This window comes from Diadema setosum, chromosome 13 (genome assembly GCF_964275005.1).
Source record: "Diadema setosum chromosome 13, eeDiaSeto1, whole genome shotgun sequence".
NCBI classification, from domain to species: Eukaryota; Metazoa; Echinodermata; class Echinoidea; order Diadematoida; family Diadematidae; genus Diadema; species Diadema setosum.
In genome coordinates, this window is record NC_092697.1 from 20040704 (window position 1) to 20058738 (window position 18035).

An 18035-nucleotide genomic window follows, 5' to 3' on the forward strand; every position below is an offset into this window, starting at 1 on the left:
TCCTGATCAAATATGACACCTAAATTACGGGCTGTTTTCGACGGAGTAATGCAAGTGCTACCGATGTTGACATGACTGATAATCAACTTTGCTTAACATATGCTTTGATCCCAATAACAGAACACATTGGTGAGAGTGTGAGGAAAATTGGACCATCCATTCAAAAGTTATTGATTTTTGCTGCCACTACTGGAGAAGAAGCCTACTACACTTGATGATGTCACATGCGTAGAACAAAATAAAGAAAATAAAAAGAAATTTCAACATATTTTCACTTTTCCAAAATAAGAAAAGAGCTTTTGACTTGCCTTTTTCAGAAGGTAGGGGTAATAATATTACCCTTAAACGTACCGGTACGCCTGTTACAAGTCAAGGGAATATGTACTGTTTAAATAATATGACACTTTGTGAAATTCTCTTTATATCCTCTTTATTTTCTTATATGCATGTGACATCATCAGGTGTAATAGTCTTCTCCTCCAGCGGTGGGGGAACTGAAATTTTAAAATTTATAACATTAAACCAATTTTCCGAGTTTTCTCAAACTTTCACTGATGGCTTGTATTAGTATTGCTGCATTCTCTCAGTTCATTTATATGAGGGTGAACTTATCCTTTAAAGGGATAAGGGGTTTACCCTTCCCTTCATCATTGCTCATATGTGTACAAATGGGGGAGGTGGTCAATTTCACACATTTCCTACGTTATATGGATAATTATCATCCTTATCCTCATTTTTGATGTTCTACAACACAAGTGGTTGGACAACAGAATAGATATCCATTATAACTATGCTTTTAGCTGGTGAGCGGAGCGAGCGAGCAAAAATTTTGAGACCTTTAGTCGATTATATGCATTTATAGCATTAAAAGATATTCCTTTTGTTTTTATTCGCGGGCCACAGTTTAAGAACACGGGTTGTAGAGGAGCTTGAGAAAAAGGTTGTGCCAGTATCTGAATATTAACCACTTCCGACTTTTGGCTCCTTTTGGCATGACAGGTCACATATCTCCTACACCTTCAGTTATCTTCATGAAATGTTATGTCTAGTTCTTTTTTATGCCTCCGCCACAAAGTGTCGCCGTAGTCATTATGTTTTCGGGTCGTCCGTCCTTCCGTCCGTCTGTAATCAATTTTGTGGACAGCATAACTAAAAAACCGTGTGAGGTATCATAATGAAACTTGGCAGGTATATGTATGAGGGGGTAAAGTTGTACCTATCAACTTTTGGGTCCAGATGCTCAAGGTCAAAGGTCAAGGTCAGATGCTCAAAATTTCCCTATTTCCCCCATATATCTGCTATTCCTGAAGGTATTTTCTTGAATTTTGGTTTATACAATGTCATGTATTGCCAGACAAAGATTCCTTGAGGAAAAATTTGGGCCATGAGGTCAAAGGTCAAGTGAAAGTTCTAAAATTTCAAATTTTTCTTCATATCTTTGAAATGGGTCAAGGTATCTGCATGAAACTTAGTGCATATACATGTACTGCCTGACAGTGATTCTCTTTGGGGCTTGGGGTCAAAGGTAAGGGTCAAAGGTGAGGTTAAAATGCAAAAATTCTATTCAATGTTGAAATGACACTTTTTCTCCATGTCTCTGAGAGCTCAATGCATAAACTTGATCAAACTAGGTGTAAATGAGCATTACTGTAAAATGATTCTGTTTGGAAAACGTTTGGCTGTGGAATCAAAGAACAAGGACCTACTATGAAAATGGAAATTTTCGCGTTATTGAAATTGTGCAACCAGAAACTAGCGTGAGAATAAAAGCACACTAATATTTTGCTTTTCCATATGTTGAAAGTGGCTCTAAATATACCCCTAAAACTATATAGTTACCAGATACATGTAATGTTTATTTGCCCATCATGTTTTATAACTTGTGGTCTCACGTTGGCAATATTCACTTTACTTATTAGAATAATGCGATATGGCAAAGGCATACGAGTTGCCACAGCGACATTTCTAGTTGTTCTTCTTACTTTGTTTGTTTGGTTTTTTTTTTTAATTAGCTCTGATGCAACAGAAGAACCAGAGTCAGGACCAAAACTTGCAAGGCTATGCAATCATGGATACAAGAATGAAAGAAACAGCACAATGAAGATAATTCTTGATCAACTACAATGTAAAGCAGCTGCAGCTAGTGTTATTTGCACTTCGGGACATCAGTGAAAACAAGGAAATACTTTGATTATGGAGTGGGAAATAGATATTGTTTCCCCTCACCACCATCACAAAGTTCTGCACTTGCTGCTCAATATCCAGAATGCCTCACTGGCAAGGACAGAGTTGGCCAAAGTGCCTGTGCAGGTGAGCAAACCCCACGAGCATCACAAAGTACTGCATCAACTGCTCAGTATCCACAGTACCTCACTGACAAGGACAGAGATGGTCATAGTGACTGTCCAAGACAGCAAACCTCACAAGCATCACAAAGTACTGCAATTGGTGCTCCAGTTCCAGAATGCCTCACTGACAAGGACAGAGTTGGCCAAAGTGACTGTGCGAGTGAGCAAACCTTACCAGCATCACAAAGTATTGCTCTTGGTGTTCCAGTTCCAGAATGCAGGAATAGCAAGGACAGAGATGGTGAAAGTGACTGTGCAAGTGATCAAACCCCACCAGCATCACAAAGTACTGCACATACTGCTCAGGATCCAGAATACCTCGCTGACAAGGACAGAGATGGTGAAAGTGACTGTGCAAGTGATCAAACCTCACCAACATCACAAAGTACTGCACATACTGTTCAGGATCCGGAATGCCTCGCTGACAAGGACAGAGATGGTCAAAGTGACTGCGTTATGTGATCATACCTCGCTAGCATCACAAAGTACTGCACATACTGCTCCAGTTCAAGAATGCATGAATAGCAAGGACAGAGATGGTGAAAGTGACTGTGCAAGTGATCAAACCCCACCAGTATCGCAAAGTACTGCACCTACTGCTGAGGATCCAGAATGTCTCATTGACAATTACAGAGGTGGTCAAAGTGACTGTGCAAGTGATCAAACCTCACCAGCATCACAAAGTACTGCACCTACTGCTCAGGATCCAGAATGCCTCATTGACAATTACAGAGGTGGTCAAAGTGACTGTGCATGTGATCAACCTCACCAGCATCACAAAGTACTGCACCTACTGCTCAGGATCCAGAATGCCTCATTGACAATTACAGAGATGGTGAAAGTGACTGTGCAAGTGATCAAACCTCACCAACATCACAAAGTACTGCACATACTGCTCAGGATGCAGAATGCCTCGCTGACAAGGACAGAGATGGTCAAAGTGACTGGGTATGTGATCATACCTCGCCAGCATCACAAAGTACTGCACATACTGCTCCAGTTCCAGAATGCATGAATAGCAAGGACAGAGATGGTGAAAGTGATTGTGCAAGTGATCAAACCCCACCAGCATCACAAAGTACTGCACCTACTGCTGAGGATCCAGAATGCCTCACTGACAATTACAGAGGTGGTCAAAGTGACTGTGCAAGTGATCAAACCTCACCAGCATCACAGAGTCCTGCACTTGCTGCTCCAGTTCCAGAATGCCTCGCTGACATGGACAGAGATGGTCAAAGTGCCTGTGAAAGCACACCTTCAGGATATGACAGTGATAAAGATGAAGACCCTGGTAACAATTGTGAAACTGAATGTGACAGTCCTGATATAGAGACAGCACGCCTCAGTGACAAGGACAGAGATGTTCAAAGTGACTGTGCAAGTAAGCAAACCCCACCAACATCACAAAGTACTGCACATGCTGCTCCAGTTCCAGAATACATGAATGACAAAGATAGATGTGATGAAAGTGACTGCGAAAGCACACCTTCAGGATACGACAGTGATAAAGATGAAGACCCTGATTACATCTTTGAAACTGAATCTGACAGTTCTGATGCTGAGACAGAAAATCTACCAGGAATGGAAATTCCTTTTGATAGAGTGAATAGTACGCACTATGATTCTTTTCTATAAATGTATGCCATATTGCAATGAACAGTAACTGATGACACGGTCTATACACACGGTGTGTCATGAACAGCCGAACTGATGACTCATATACACTCCGATGTCATCGGATTCAATGCAAAAAAATATATAAGTCCTAAAATTAAATAACATTTGAACAGATTTTGGGGTAATGAAATATATGTTTATAATTCAACAGAAATGAAAAAATCACATTTTGACACCATAGAGTAAAGATTTATAGTATCATCATTCAACAGGTTTTTTTTCATAGTCATCGTTTGGGTACCCGATACGTGTAAGTATGTGTGTGTGTGTGCACCATCCATATAGGTTAGCTCGTTAATGTTAGGCATGCATTTTGAATGGCCAGAAGACATGTCCGTATCTACATTTTAGTAGAAAATGTTAACCAAGTACCTTTATAATTGAGCCTTCTGTGAGACTGGCGTCTCGTAATTTCATGATTGCAAAGAATGCAACATATTCCCCTGGTGCTTTGGCTTTGCAGGAATCCTTATGTGTCGCAGATCTTCTCTTTCCCCTTTCACAGGAAATGTACCACGGACGGGTTTTCCTATGACAGTGTGATCACCCACGAAATGTCTGTTTAATGTAGACGGTGCTTGGCAATAGTTATCTTGACGGCAGATTTTATTAATGTTTAGCAAATATCTTAAAGGGGAAGTCCGGACGATTATCAGCCGTTTCCTGTGTAAAGAACAATATTTCATGAACCTATAACCTTTTCCCCGATGAGAAAAGACCATCAGATACATTTACTATGATTTTTTGAAAAAATAAGGTAATTCTTCGTGTTCGAATCCGTTGCAAGCAGCCCTTCGTACTATCTGTCCCAGGATGCATTGCGCGTGACGTATCAGGCTCAGTTTCCTCAGCTGAGAGCACCGCGAGCGCAGCCCAGCTACGCATCGATCTCCCATTGCACTGCTGACTGTGGCGCGGTATCTGCATGCCTGCCAAGGGCTGCCTAGTTGGCGCTACCGCAGGAGTCCGTACACCATTTAGGAGTAATGTTGCCAAGCGCTGTATTCCTTTATTCAAATCATCTTCGATATGTATATATTTAAAATCCGTCAAAGATTAATGTAAAATAGTGCAATTTTATGACATTTTCATTCTATTGAAATATTATATGTATTGTAATATTGCCGTACTTAATAGTGTCCATCCCATCACTTACATGTACATTCATCAGCTACTGTATTGTTGCCATCACAGTGATCAGGCATACATTTACAGAAGTACGTCTGCTGCTGCCAAATGCTATCACAATCCGCAATTGTTTTTTTTTTTTCCGACTTCTGAGTGTGAACAATCTGAGTTCAGTCTGTCAATTTCAGAATTATTGCCTCTCTTGTTGTCCGAGACTGTTGAGTATGTCTGACGGTGGTAAATTACGACCGTATACTCAGTAACCTTGAACCGTGGGAGAAACGCAAGTGCCAGTGCTGCTGCTGGTGTGGGGAGTATGACGAGGCTGCATCGAGTAGTATTTGTAAGTTTTGACGTCAAAGTTGTCAATTCTAATATTGGAGAGCCATCTGGCGCACCTTTCCCGCTCATTTTCTGGGTTCAGAATGGCAAAGAAACTCTTCTTCTGGCCAAACTCTTGACACATTGGCATTTTCGCGTGCGAAGTGAAGCAATAACATACACATGTAGATCATGCCGCGTGCATCCGCGGATCCGCTGCATGGCCGGAACCACGCGGTACGCTACTGCTTGCTCGACCCGTATCGCCGTTGCTCATGCAGGGCTCCCCGAGCCAACTGACGCTCCAAACACAGAGCAATGTGGGGCTAATACGTCACGCCGTCACGTGATCTTTCTAGCCGGCGTACAGAAATTGAACAGTTACGATTCAAAATTAGTGATGCGAAAAAATCGATTGTGACGAGTTGGGAGGGTTTTTTTTTAATGAAATTTAGTCATTTTGGTCTATGATTCATGTAGATTATGGTGAAATTTAATCAAAATCGTCCGGACTTCTCCTTTAATAGATTTAGTATAAAAAATATAGAGTATTTCAAAGTGAAAAAAATTACCGATGGGAAAAATTCATAAATTACACTTTCAAAACCGACAATCACAGTTAATATCTCATAGACTTTACAACAATAGTGAGAGGTTTGCATTCGGCAGTAATTTTGGAGTAGTTGCCACGTGCAGAACCCTGGTGAATATTTTCAAATGTATGTACAGTGCATTCCCGTTAAAACGAACACGGTTATAACGAAAATCCGGTTATAACGAAGTAAAAATTTGGGCTGCAATGTCATCCACTCTATGTATTTTTATTGTTTATTTGTTCGGTTATAACGAAATTCCGATATAACGAAAGAAAACTGCCGGTCCCGGGGACTTCGTTATAACGGGAGTCCACTGTAGTTGCATTGACTGCTATCATTCTCTTTTGAAGTAAGGTAAGATGTTATACACCTCAAAATGAATGGGAAAGAATGACAAAATACTAAATAATGTGAAAGAGAAAAGGAAATTCATTTTTACTGAAAGACAATCTGTATTATACCTAAGAGAGTAGACTAGAATTCCTTTGGGCTCTGCAATGTGTTTTGATTGACAGTGGTGCTCAGCCAATGAAACTTCGATATTGGAGACTGGCAGCTGTATTGCCACACCCGGTTCCACGTCTCTATGTGGAGGTTTCTTACTAGACGTATTTTTAGTCGACTAGACTTCCACACCATCGCGCCCTCTATTGACTGGCAATCAAGGACTGATTTAGGCTAAAAATATGTCGCCCGCTAGACTACCTTTAACAGTGCCTTTACTTGTCAGCATGATGAGCCTGCCATGACCTTCAACATTGGCCTACAACAACAGGGCTTGCACTCCAGGGCCAGAACATTGGCTGTATTGCAGAACTGACAGAATGATACATTCAAAATATGTGAAGTGTGTACATTTACTTGTTACTAACAGAAAGGAGAAATAACAAAGATATGTCTTTTAACATATGTTTGTGTGTTTTTGTTTGTTCGTTTTTGTGCATACAACTCCGTCTACTAACCACAAGCAGGTGCATAAGTATTACAGTAATGTTCAAATGTGTGCAAGTTAAAGCATCATGTGCAGGCCAAGGTATCAAGCTTTGTGAAGTGTACAGGTGACTTACAATGTAATATCTGACCTCTTTCAACTGGTACAGTCATTTATTCGAACAAAGGTCTCACTTCGGAGTCATCCCAATTTAGTTGTGGTAACTGTACATCGGTCCTCATTAAAGTTGCTATTACTTTTAAGTAATTTTGATTGTCATAGCCACATCAGGACACAGTACATTCAATGTTCTTATTGCTAGATTAAACAGAAAGTACCTTGTGATAGTTGATGCCTTCCTTGGTGTTTTCACTGGTGCAATTTGGAAAATTAGTCCCTAGTAGACAAGTGTAAAATAGGACGACAGCAGCTCCTCTCCACACTTGATATCCCTCAGAGAAACTAATGCCACAGTTCGCAATACTCTGAAATGAAAGAGAAAGAAGTCTTTCTACCTTTCTTACAGCAATTATGTGATCATTTATGTTCTTATTTCACATACTTTAAATCATTTTCAGACCATTGTACATTAAGTCATTCATGAATTTATGTGAACCCTATTTTGGGTGAGAGATGTGCACACAGTTTCATTACTTACATCAAACAGGAATATCTGCCTAAAATGATTAACTAACTGAAAACTATGAGGTCAGTTTCAATCTAGATAAGGCTTTATTTTGAAGTAATGCCATGTGGAATATTCTGCACATAAGTTCATAGAAATGCTTCTTTCTATAAAAAGGCACAATGTATAGTCCACCTATCTATAGCAGCCACCCTTGGGAAACAACAAAAGTGGCCGCTACAGACAGGGCAGTGGCTATTTTGAATTTCAACACTTGCCTCGTGTAATAGCATAAAATACGTTATTCTTAAAAAACAAAACAAAACAAAAAACCCCCCAGCAAAGAAGTTTTCATATATATGCAGATATATAATATGGGGATTTCTTTGTACAATAAACTCCATTTTTTTTTCTTCTCTTTTTTTGTCCACTTCTGTTCTTTTGATTTTTTAAAATAACATTTCAGGCCTAAGGAACTGCACTGGCTCGTAGTGGTTTGCATGAATGGGGTTCACAAGTGAGTTTGAGGGGATTGATAATGTGCGAAGATGGCAGAAACAACAAACAATACCCAGACAAATACCCTATTGTCCTTATAGAAAGGGACCTTAATCACAATTAAATTAGTCAGCATTTTGGTAACATTCTACGATATTATCAGGAGCTATTTTTGCCTTTGTTATACAAAGATGAACACAATGAGTGCACACATTTAATGTGGACTGAACATTAGCATTTATTCAGGGCCGCATTACTGGAGCCTAGATCTAGTCAAGTTAGTGTCACAGTGAAGAGCTGCATTAATTTTGTCATGTCTGTGTGATTCAGTAACTGAGCTAGGACTTTGTAGAATTCAGCCAACGTATTCATGGCTGGTTTAATGGTGCAGCTAAATTTTTGTGGCCACTAATGCAGGCAGATATTTACCACAGGATACAAAATAAGTGACTGCTGGCCACGTTAGGCAGGTGACCACTATATACAGGGTCTATAATACAGCAATTTCGTGCAGGGGATTTTTCGGTGGCCACTATAAGTAGGTGGCTGCGACAGACAGGCAGCTGCTAATAAGACAGGTTTGATTGTACTTGGTTGATATATTGTTCACTGACTATATAGCTCATCACTTGGGGTAAAATGCAAGAGTTTTGTATCATTTGGCTACAAATGTATTTGCAGCTTGTGGACAGACCAGTTTACCAGACCATTGTGACCTGCTGATAACACTAAGGAAATTTAATACTGTGCAGCTTTTGCTTTCCACAATGAAATAGCAGCTGTTCTGCAGACTTTGTTTAATTTGAATATGACATGTGCCACATTCTGTATGCGGTCAACATGTGACATACAATGTACACTGCTTTGAGCCCTTCAACATTTTGATGAGAATTGTATGAACATTACCAATATAATATACAGTCAACCTCGCCTAAGTCGAGTGTATTGGGACTGGCGAAAAAAATTCCACTTCCGCGGAAGTAGAATTTTTCTTCGACTTGCATTTCCTGACAAATTTTCATAACGCAGTGTCTTTCTAGGTTTTTATTGGCCGTGAAATTACAGTAAACGGTAGTAATATGTTGTAATTAGTGTTTTCGTTTTGTTTAAGTTAAAAACTAGAAATGTCGCTATGGCGACTGATGCCTCCGCCATAATGCATGATTCTCCCAATAGGTGTATAGTACAATGTCTTCACAATGTGTGATGACAGTTTCACCTAACTGGCAAAATACTGATATATGACAGGTTTGTCAGAAATGTATTGAATGTTCACTTTCCTTGAACTGGGTTTGCTATAATTGTCTAAGAGTGCAGGTACACATATTTGGGGAATTGAGGATTTTTACTTGACTTCTGACCGACCCTGTTATAAGTTTATGAATTGAGTAATTTTCAAGGTATGAAGAAAGAGTGTGATTACAGTACAAAATATTTTTTTTTTCATTTAAACCTGACCTTTGATCCTTAACCTTTGACCTTTGACCTTCTGGCTGGAAATTTCCCAGAGAATCTCCATTAGGTAATACAACATGTATATATTAAGTTTTAAAACTAATAATGCAAGCATTGAATATACACTAGTATATATGAGGGAAACAGTAAAATTTTGAGGAGTTGACCTTAACCTTTGACCCCTGACCCATGACCCCTAAATTCCCTAGATAATTCCTGCCAGTCAGTACATGCATATGTACCAAGTTCTATGAAGATATATTAAACCATTTGCGAGAAAAGTGAAATTGCAACATTTTTACCTAACCTTTGACCTTTTGACCTTTGACCTTATGACATGAAACTCTCTCTGGAGAATCTTTACGCAGTAATACATATCCACACCAAGTTTCAATAAAATACCTTTGGGCATTGCATAGATATGGGGTAAATAGCAACATTTTTAGCATTTGACCTTGACCTTTTGACCTTTGACCTCTTGCCAATGTCATTAAAATCTCCTCAACTAATTGCCCCATCATACATCATCCTTGGACCAAGTTTGGTGAAGCTACTTCATCCAGTTTTGAGTTATCACGTAAACAGATAAATTTTAGGATTTGACCTTGATCTTTAACCTTTGACCTCTGTCCGATTTCACTAAAAAAACTAATCATGTAATTGTCCCATCATACATCATCCTTGGACAAAGTTTGGTGAAATTTGCTCGATCCAGTCTTGAGTTATCGCGTAAACGGATACAATTTCATGATTTGACCTTGACCTTTGACCTTTGACCTTTGGCCGATTTCACCCAAAATCTAATGAAGTAATTGCCCCATCATACTTTATACTTGGACCAAGTTTGGTAAAATTCCAGTCAATATTTCTCAAGTTATCGCGTAAACGAATGCGGACGGACGTACGGACGGACGGACGTACGGACGTACGGACGTACGGACGTACGGACGTACAGACGTACGGACGTACGTACGGACGGACGGACAACCCGAAAACATAATGCCTCCGGCACCACTTCGTGGCGGAGGCATAAAAAAGAATCCTGGAGCTCAATTATTGGACTGCGATAATCAAAATGCGTTGCATGTAATGTCTGCAAAAGCTCGCAAAACGAACACGGGAGTTTGGGGGCACCGTCATTTGTTTGGGGATGTTTTTACTTCGGCAAGAATTTCAAAACAATTAGATTTGTGTGTGTGTGAACCTTTTCAGCACAATGAGTCACGATTTGTTTTCGAAAATGTCTTTAATGTCTCTTCATAGCGCAAGATCCTCGCCAGACGTGCGCGATGTTCACGGAATCTTTGTGAAACCCCGAACAGACCCCGAAGCTTCGGAGAATGTCTTGCGCATGTTTCGCGATATTTCTGATGAATTTTTATAATCGATAATGCAGTGTCTTTTTATGTTTTTATTGGCTGTTGAAATACAGTAGAAAGTAGCAATATGTAGTATTTAGTGTTTTTGTTTTGTTTTGAGTTAAAAAAAATGGTGAAGCTTAGTTATTGGACTGCAATAATCGAAATGTGTTGCCTGTAATATGCATTTTTTACGTGGTCACGTCGGGAGTGGCAAAATCTAACATTGCTATTTTAGTCTGCAAAAACTGCCAAACGGACGGTGGAGTACGGAGGCGTCGTCAATTGTTTGGGGATGTCGTTACTTCAGCAAGAATTTCAAACTATTCGGGGTTTTTTTTGCGAACCTTTTCCGCACAATGAGTCATGATTTGGTTGTGATTTGGTCTCGAAAATGTCTCTAAAGTCTTGTCATAATAATGTGTGAGACCTTCGCCAGATGTGCGCTATGTTCGCAAAGTCTTGGTGAAACCCCAAACAGACCCTGAAACTTTGAAGAATGTCTCATGTATGTTTTGCGAAATCCGCGAAGTTCTTCCGATCATTTTACGACATAACTACAATATCTGTTCATGTACCTTTTGAAAGATTCTCATGAACGATTGGCGCATGTTTGATGTATGACCTCTTTAATGCTCTTCGTCTTCTGAAAAACAAAATCATAACACACTAGTACATCCAAACATCAAGCAACTATATACAGTGTATATGAAAACGCAATTTTTGATATGAAAAAATCCCCAAATACACTTTAAATTACTCCAATGCACGCGGAAATTATATTTGAAACTTAAGATAATGTGTGGGGGAACCTAAAAAAAAAAGATGCTTGTGAATTGTGGGGTTGCACACACGGTCTGCACACACATACGCAACGGAGAAATAAAAGGGAAAGAAAGGAGAAATACAGGAAAGAGAAATCTTCAACTCAAGACAGCTATCAATCTCCTTGGAAACATTATTCTCCAATTATTAATGAAAAATGTGCATGGTTGCATTTCCATCGCATGTTTTTCGTTTGTGTAACTGGCTGTATTTTAGCAAAAGTACACGCGACATTTACACATACAACATGAGAACTTAGCACAATCTCAACTGCTCAAGAATGCATGTTTTTGTTTTGTTTTGTTTTTTGCTTCATTGTCGGAACACATTAAAAACTTCTGAATGTTGGATTTTGCCTATGGTGTCCTTCGCAAATTGTTCCATGAAATCTCACTGAGCTGCAAATTTATGCGAGTGTAGCACATACTAGGGAATTTCAGGATTCTTCAACAGTTGCAATCAAATTCGTAAACAATTGCAGTCAAACTCGCAAACTGTCGGAAACGGTTTTTGTTGTCGCATAGAAATTTTGAACACGCTACACTCGCAAACATTCGCCACTCAGCGAGATTGGTGGCTTGTACCGGATTGTGATGGTTTTTTCTTCTTTCTTTTTTTTCCCCCAAACCCTGTTGCGCCGCCCGCACATGGCTCGCCTCTCACCTGGTACATGTGATTTATGTTCTTCTCAGCTGGACACCAAGGATACAAGGGATATTGGGTTAACTTGTATTCTACCCTTGGGAGTATTTTATTACAAAAGTAGTGTGTTTTTTCCTTGTTTATTTATCAGAGAATAAAAGAATGCTTCACTTCCATGATTGAGTGACGTACAGGGAAAAAAAACTTCGACTTGTGCGATGTAAATAACATGTATTTACACAAATCTTGACTCGAAATTATCTTTGATATAGGTGAAATTCAACTTGTAAAACTTTGGCTTGTGAAAGATTATTTCAAAGAGATAAGTAAAGAGAAAATCAGGACTTTTCTGGAGCTTCGACTTGGCCGAGTTTTCGACTTGTGCGAGGTCGACTTAGGCGAGGTTGATTGTAATTGCTTGTCTCCAGCTTTGTAATATTAAAGTGTATCTCTGGCCAAAAAATTATTTTGGATATGTGAAAGAGACACATTTCAGTAATCCACTGCACCATCTTTCAGAGAAAATTGGTCATTAATTAGTGAAATAATGCATCTCAAAGTTTCCAAACACACTGTGTCTGGGAGATTCAGGAACCGCTGTGGTTCCGTAACCCACTGCAAACAATAGGGTTTGCTGTAGTCTTACCTCCCAGACCCATTATGTTTAGAAACTTTCAGATGCATTATTTCACTAATTAATGACCCCTTTTCTCTGAAAGTTGGTGCAATGGACTACTGAAATGTGTCTCTTTCACATATCAAAAATAATTTTTTGGCCAAAGATACACTTTAAGACAATGTACATAATTGTAGGAACACGTGTCTACAACATAAAATGTTTTGTTTTCCATGTTTCATTTTCCCTGAAAATCCTTACAGACAAATCCTTTAAAAGACAAGTTCACCTTCATAGACATGTGGGTTTTGTGAATGCAGCAATGTTAGTAGAACACATCAATGAAAGTTTGAGGAATTAACGTCGGACAATCAGTTCAAAACAATGGCGTAAATCCATACTGAGGAGTGGGGGGGATGGTCACCATCACCACGATTACAAGCCCAGAACCGGACCTGCGCAGCCTTTTTTTTTTTTTTGGGGGGGGGGGGGGGAAAGCTTTGTGCCCCCCTCCTCCCCCCCCACACACACACTTTACAGGGATCGGATGCCCCACTCTTTTGCATGAAATATAAAGTGGGAGAAAAGTGGCAGCAACAACATAAAGACTTTTTGTTCTTGTTGCTTTTTTTGTTGCTTGTCAGACGACTTTCGGCGGAAAATCAGACCTTAAAAGTATGAAAACATTTTTTTTTTTTGGGAAATATCTGTGAGAGGGACCGGAACGACCGAACGGGAGAAGGGTGTGTATGGGGGGGGGGGGGGTTATCCCTCTCCCACACGAGGAAGATTTTGCATTTTCAGACCTGAAATTCAGCGATCTGGTGCTCACTTGTGGTGAAAATTTTGTTTTCTTTTCTTTTAAAAAACAAAAAGAAAATGAAACATTCACAATATATTATTGAATGACAAAATCGTGGTATTTCAGCTTTTGCTGTGCGACATCACTGTGAAGGCCTACTAAATAATGGGGCCTATAATCGGCGTAGACAGGATATGATCTTAGGAGGGTGAGGGAACGAATCAAGTGAGGGGGGAGGGTATGGTAGGGGGGTTTCCCCCTCCTACGGTGAAATCTCTTTGCGTTTAAAATTTTGACATTTTTCAGTCCAAAAACTGCCGTTTGTAGCTATATTCTTCGCTTTGGAAATTAAGGGGGGGGGGGCACACCAGGCGCAACTGCTGTCAATCACTGGCAGCAACATCAGGAGAATGGCATAGCAGCTAAATGCGAGCGAGCGGGGCGAGCGAGCTTGAAAATTTTGACACTTTACAGTCCAAAGACTGCCGTTTGTGGCTGTATTTTTTCGCTTTGGAAATTATGGGGGCACATCGGGCGCAACTGCCAGCAATCGGGCAGCAACATCAGAATGGCATAACGATTAAATGCGAGCGAGCGAAGCGAGTGAGCTTGAAAATTTTGATATTTTACAGTCCCACATGTCCTTTGTGGCTGTACTAGTATTTTTTCGCTTTGGAAATTAAGGGGGGGGGGGGCGCACCGGGCGAAAACTGCTGGCAATTACTGCTAGCAACATCAGGAGAATGGCATAATGATTAAATGTGAGCGAGCGAAGCAAATGAGCTTGAAAATTTTGACATTTTCCAGTCTCAAAAACTGTCGTTTGTGGCTGTATTTTTTCGCATTGGAAATTAAGGGGGCGCACCGGGCAAAAACTGTTGGCAATTACTGGCAGCAACATCAGGAGAATGGCATAATGATTAACTGCGAGCGAGCGAAGCGAGCGAGCTTCAAAATTTTGACATTTGACAGTCCAAAAACTGCCGTTTGTAGCTATATTTTTCGCTTTGGAAATTAAGGGGGGCGCACCTGCTGTCAATCACTGGCAGCAACATCACGAGAATGGCATAGCGATTAAATGCGAGCGAGCGGAGCGAGCGAGCTTGAAAATTTTGACATTTTACAGTCTAAAAACTGCCGTTTGTAGCTATACTTTTTCGCTTTGGAAATTTAGGGGGCACACCGAGTGCAAATGCCGGCAATTACTGGCAGCAACATCAGGAGAATGGCATAGCGGTTAAGTGCGAGTGAGCGGAGCGAGCGAGCTTGAAAATTTTGACATTTTACAGTCCAAAGACTGCCGTGTGTGGCTGTATTTTTTCGCTTTGGAAATTAAGGGGGCGCACCGGGTGTACCTGCTGTCAATCACTGGCAGCAACATCAGGAGAATGGCATAGCGATTAAATGCGAGCGAGCGGAGCGAGCGAGCTTGAAAATTTTGACATTTTACAGTCTAAAAACTGCCGTTTGTAGCTATACTTTTTCGCTTTGGAAATTTAGGGGGCACACCGAGTGCAAATGCCGGCAATTACTGGCAGCAACATCAGGAGAATGGCATAGCGGTTAAATGCGAGCGAGCGGAGCGAGCGAGCTTAAAAATTTTGACATTTTACAGTCCAAAGACTGCCGTGTGTGGCTGTATTTTTTCGCTTTGGAAATTAAGGGGGCAAACCGGGCGCAACTGCCGGCAATTACTGGCAGCAACATCAGGAGAATAGCATACTGATTTAAATGCTAGCGAGCGAAGCGAGTGAGCTTGAAAATTTTGACATTTTCCAGTCCTAAAAACTGTCGTTTGTAGCTATATTTTCGCTTTGGAAATTAAGGGGGCGCACCGGATGTACCTGCTGTCAATCACTGGCAGCAACATCAGGAGAATGGCATAGCGATTAACCCGTTGAGGACGGACTGATTTTGTTACAACACACATTTCCCATAGACACCTGCCCGAGTATACTCGGGACTCGTCCTCAACGGGTTAAATGCGAGCGAGCGGAGCGAGCTAGCTTGAAAATTTTGACATTTTACAGTCTAAAAACTGCCGTTTGTAGCTATACTTTTTCGCTTTGGAAATTTAGGGGGCACACCGAGTGCAACTGCCGGCAATTACTGGCAGCAACATCAGGAGAATGGCATAGCGGTTAAATGCGAGCGAGCGGAGCGAGCGAGCTTGAAAATTTTGACATTTTACAGTCCAAAGACTGCCGTTTGTGGCTGTATTTTTTCGCTTTGGAAATTAAGGGGGCACACCGGGCGCAACTGCCGGCAATTACTGGCAGCAACATCAGGAGAATGGCATACTGATTAAATGCTAGCGAGCGAAGCGAGTGAGCTTGAAAATTTTGACATTTTCCAGTCCTAAAAACTGTCGTTTGTAGCTATATTTTCGCTTTGGAAATTAAGGGGGGCGCACCGGGTGTACCTGCTGTCAATCACTGGCAGCAACATCAGGAGAATGGCATAGCGGTTAAATGCGAGCGAGCGGAGCGAGCGAGCTTTAAAATTTTAAAATTTTACACTCCAAAAACTGCCGTTTGTAGCTATATTTTTCGCTTTTGTTTGTCCCACTTTTATTTGAGAACCATCCCCCCCCCATCGACGCCTCTATACATATTAGGTTGCTTTTGTTAAGTGAAAGATCTGCTGCACACTCTTTGATAAATTAGGGAATATACGTCTATGTCAAAAGTGTACAAAGTTTATCCCATATCCTGTATAGCGGACCTTTTGCATGTTCATGATTGCAATACAACGATCTGGTGCATAGTTCTGGCGATATTTGGACAATTTTTCATTAAGAAAGTTCGAGATTTGTCCTCATCTCGGAAATTGCTTGGGGGATAAATGATTTGTCTGTCTAAACACTTCCTTTGGGGTGGGGCAAATGCCCCTTTGCCCCCCATAGATTCGACGTCCCTGATCTTTCCTTGGTATGCCCATAGATGTATCCTGACTGAGTCATCAGTCACTGTCGTTTCTCAAGAATGATTCAGGAAATGGAGGGCATTCAATTATGGCGATAAAGTTGTTGTTATTGTTTGTTTGTATGTTTTCGTACATATTTTGCTGATGGTCCCCAGTTACTCGCGTCATAGCATGTTTACATGTAGACCTATACTATTTGACGTTGTCAACGCCTGAGCCATACCTTACAGTGTATGTCGATGTTACTTTCTTCGCGAGCGAGCGAAGCGAGCGAGCGCTTGAGAAAATTATATATTTTCCTACAAGATTTGTAAGATTTGTAAGATTTTATTGACTCTATCGACCCCCTCTCGGGGTATGAGAGTACAAACATATTTACAATATATGAATACAAAAATATAAGTGATAATGTACATGTACGTGTGAAAATAACAGATATAAATAAATATGTTTACAAAACAAGGCGTAAAGGACGTTTAACTACTCTACCACTACATGTACAAACATTCACATCTACTTTACTTTCTACAAAAATACTGTCTTTCTTCTTTGGTATTGAAGAGAACTGAAACATAATAATTCTGACAAATTTGGCTAGTTTTTTTCAAATGGCAAGCATTAGTTGAATTGAATAATTTGGCCATATGTAATGCACTTGGTCTACTGGCCGTCAAGCTACTTGGTAAATACAATAATCTCTCTTTGTTGAAAAAGGGACAAACAAAAATATAATGAAATGGAATACTGTTCAGCTCTGTTACCTGTCTGAAGGCCGGCTTATAAACGTCATGCAATGTGCCAAAATTGATACAATCACATTTCTGCTTCTTCCATTCTTTCCCCTCAAAATTCAGGGGGGGATGATTGTACAGGCCATCCCCCCCTCCTCCATTTCAGGGGGGGATATATCCCCCCCCATCCCCCCCCCGGGATTTACGCCCATGGTTCATAAGGTTTTTTTGAAGTTTCTGCTCAGTCACGGCTGGATGAGAAGACTGCTATGGCTTGTGATGTCACATGTGTGCAACGAAATAAAGAAAGAATAAAGAAACTGAACACATTTTCACTTTTCTCGCATAACAAAAGAAAACTGGACTTCTCTCTTTCAGAAAGCAGGGGGAATAATATAACCCTTAAAGGGTGTGTAGGCCTACAGTCCTGGTTGAGGTGAGGATTTAGCTTTTAATGTTTTGCGAGATATTCAGAAACCACTCTTTGAGATGTCAAAGACCATGCAATTGTAAGGGGTATCAAAAGTTCAAAGTTTATTTGATGAAAATCGGTTTTG

General features: G+C 40.4%; 1 protein-coding gene across 5 annotated transcripts in view; it reads right to left on the reverse strand.

Moving 5' to 3' along the window:
• The window catches only part of LOC140236943 (SET domain-containing protein 9-like), a 58875-nt gene that overhangs the window by 15705 nt on the left and 25135 nt on the right, over nt 1-18035 (reverse strand). For 4 of the 5 annotated variants that reach the window (XM_072316886.1, XM_072316887.1, XM_072316888.1 and 1 more), the window contains exon 6: nt 7340-7486. In XM_072316886.1, coding sequence (XP_072172987.1) covers nt 7399-7486 — 88 coding nt within the window. In that variant the 3' untranslated portion in view covers nt 7340-7398. Of the gene's footprint in view, nt 1-4397; nt 4555-7339; nt 7487-18035 lie in introns of all 5 variants that reach the window. The other variant, XM_072316884.1, reaches the window with a different exon arrangement.